A 1,742-nucleotide genomic window follows, 5' to 3' on the forward strand; every position below is an offset into this window, starting at 1 on the left:
ACCTCAGTTAACATAGCTGGTTCACTTTTGTGTGACCTCAGTTAACATAGCTGGTTCACTTGTGTCTGACCTCAGTTAACATAGCTGGTTCACTTTTGTCTGACCTCAGTTAACATAGCTGGTTCACTTTTGTGTGACCTCAGTTAACATAGCTGGTTCACTTGTGTCTGACCTCAGTTAACATAGCTGGTTCACTTTTGTCTGACCTCAGTTAACATAGCTGGTTCACTTTTGTGTGACCTCAGTTAACAAGGGATAAAAACAAATCGCTCTGTTTTATCTTTCTGGGTCTTTGCATGCGGGTCGACCATCAAGTTAAGCGACCAACAGAATCTAAAAGCCCATTCATGACAGTGGAGTCACTGCAAACTAAAGTTCCGACTTGTTTTCTTTGATGTAAGCCTAAAGCGGGTAAAAAACATAATAAGGGATTTACAGCGTACACCTAAAACATTGAAAAGTTGACACATTTCCCTCAACACCACTCTTTAACGTTTGCCAAAGAAACACGATTCAAGAGACGGGGTGAGTAATTTTCGAGACTCACGTGGAGACGTCTAGACAGCTGGGGGATGAAATCTACAAGCTTACACTGAAATGTGGGGGCAGGGTGGTGTTGCTGTCTCAAAATGAGCAATTTGTAGGAAAGGCTACTGTAAGTCATTTATTTTAGTGATTCTGTGTATGCATCCAATGAGCGGTGTTTTATCAGGCCCAAAGAAAAAAACTTTTTTATTACTGGGTCAAGGTTTAAAAAAAAAAAAAATTTTGTTTGGTCGCTGGTCTGCAGAAGTGCCCTGCAAAGTTTCCTGAGCAAAAGTAAATTCCTGGATTTGCTAGAATTTTTGTTAACACGGTCAGACGAAAGTGAACCAGCTATACGTGTTTTCTACTGACCATGCGTGTCATGAACTTGTGTGGTATTATCATTATGAATGACCACGCGTGTCATGAACTTGTGTGGTATTATCATTGTGAATGACCGCTTGTGATATTGTCATTGTGAATGACACGCGTGTCATGAACTTGTGTGGTATTATCATTATGAATGACCACGCGTGTCATGAACTTGTGTGATATTATCATTGTGAATGACCACGCGTGTCATGAACTTGTGTGATATTATCATTGTGAATGACCGCTTGTGATATTATCATTGTGAATGACCACTAGGAGCATAGATTGAAGTTGTACCTGATGGTCGAGTGTGGTCACGTACCGTGGTCATGTTTGTGTTTGTGTGTGTTTGTGGTCATGTTTGTGTGTGTGACTGTGGTCATGTTTGTGTGTGACTGTGGTCATGTTTGTGTGTGACTGTGGTCATGTTTGAGTGTGTGACTGTGGTCATGTTTGTGTGGGACTATGGTCATGTTTTTGTGTGTGTGCAACAGGATGGCAAGCAGTACGGGGACGAGTACCTGGCAGAACTGGATTTTATCGAGGTGGTAGAGCGACAGAAGGAGGGGTACGAGAGCGACGTGGAGGGGATGGACTTCTCGGACGACGAGAACGACGCCAACTACAAGGCCTCCAAGGACTCAGAGGAAGACAGGTACGTGGGCGGCCTCTGGCGGCGTCGGAGGAAGACAGGTACGTGGGGCGGCCTCTGGTGGCGTTGGAGGAAGACAGGTACGTGGGGCGGCCTCTGGTGGCGTCGGAGGAAGACAGGTACGTGGGGCGGCCTCTGGTGGCGTCGGAGGAAGACAGGTACGTGGGGCGGCCTCTGGTGGCGTCGGAGGAAG

The 1,742-nt window shown here is 45.7% G+C and overlaps 1 protein-coding gene across 1 annotated transcript in view; it reads left to right on the plus strand.

Annotated features, from left to right (window-relative positions):
* Positions 1-1,742, plus strand: part of LOC101858967 (histone-lysine N-methyltransferase SETDB1) — a gene marked incomplete at its 3' end in the record, with an annotated part of 41,040 nt that overhangs the window by 38,571 nt on the left and 727 nt on the right. Inside the window, 1 exon segment of the mRNA XM_005107595.3 lies at positions 1,392-1,552. Coding sequence (XP_005107652.2) covers positions 1,392-1,552 — 161 coding nt within the window.

Source organism: Aplysia californica, unplaced genomic scaffold, assembly GCF_000002075.1.
Source record: "Aplysia californica isolate F4 #8 unplaced genomic scaffold, AplCal3.0 scaffold00614, whole genome shotgun sequence".
Lineage (NCBI taxonomy): Eukaryota > Metazoa > Mollusca > Gastropoda > Aplysiida > Aplysiidae > Aplysia > Aplysia californica.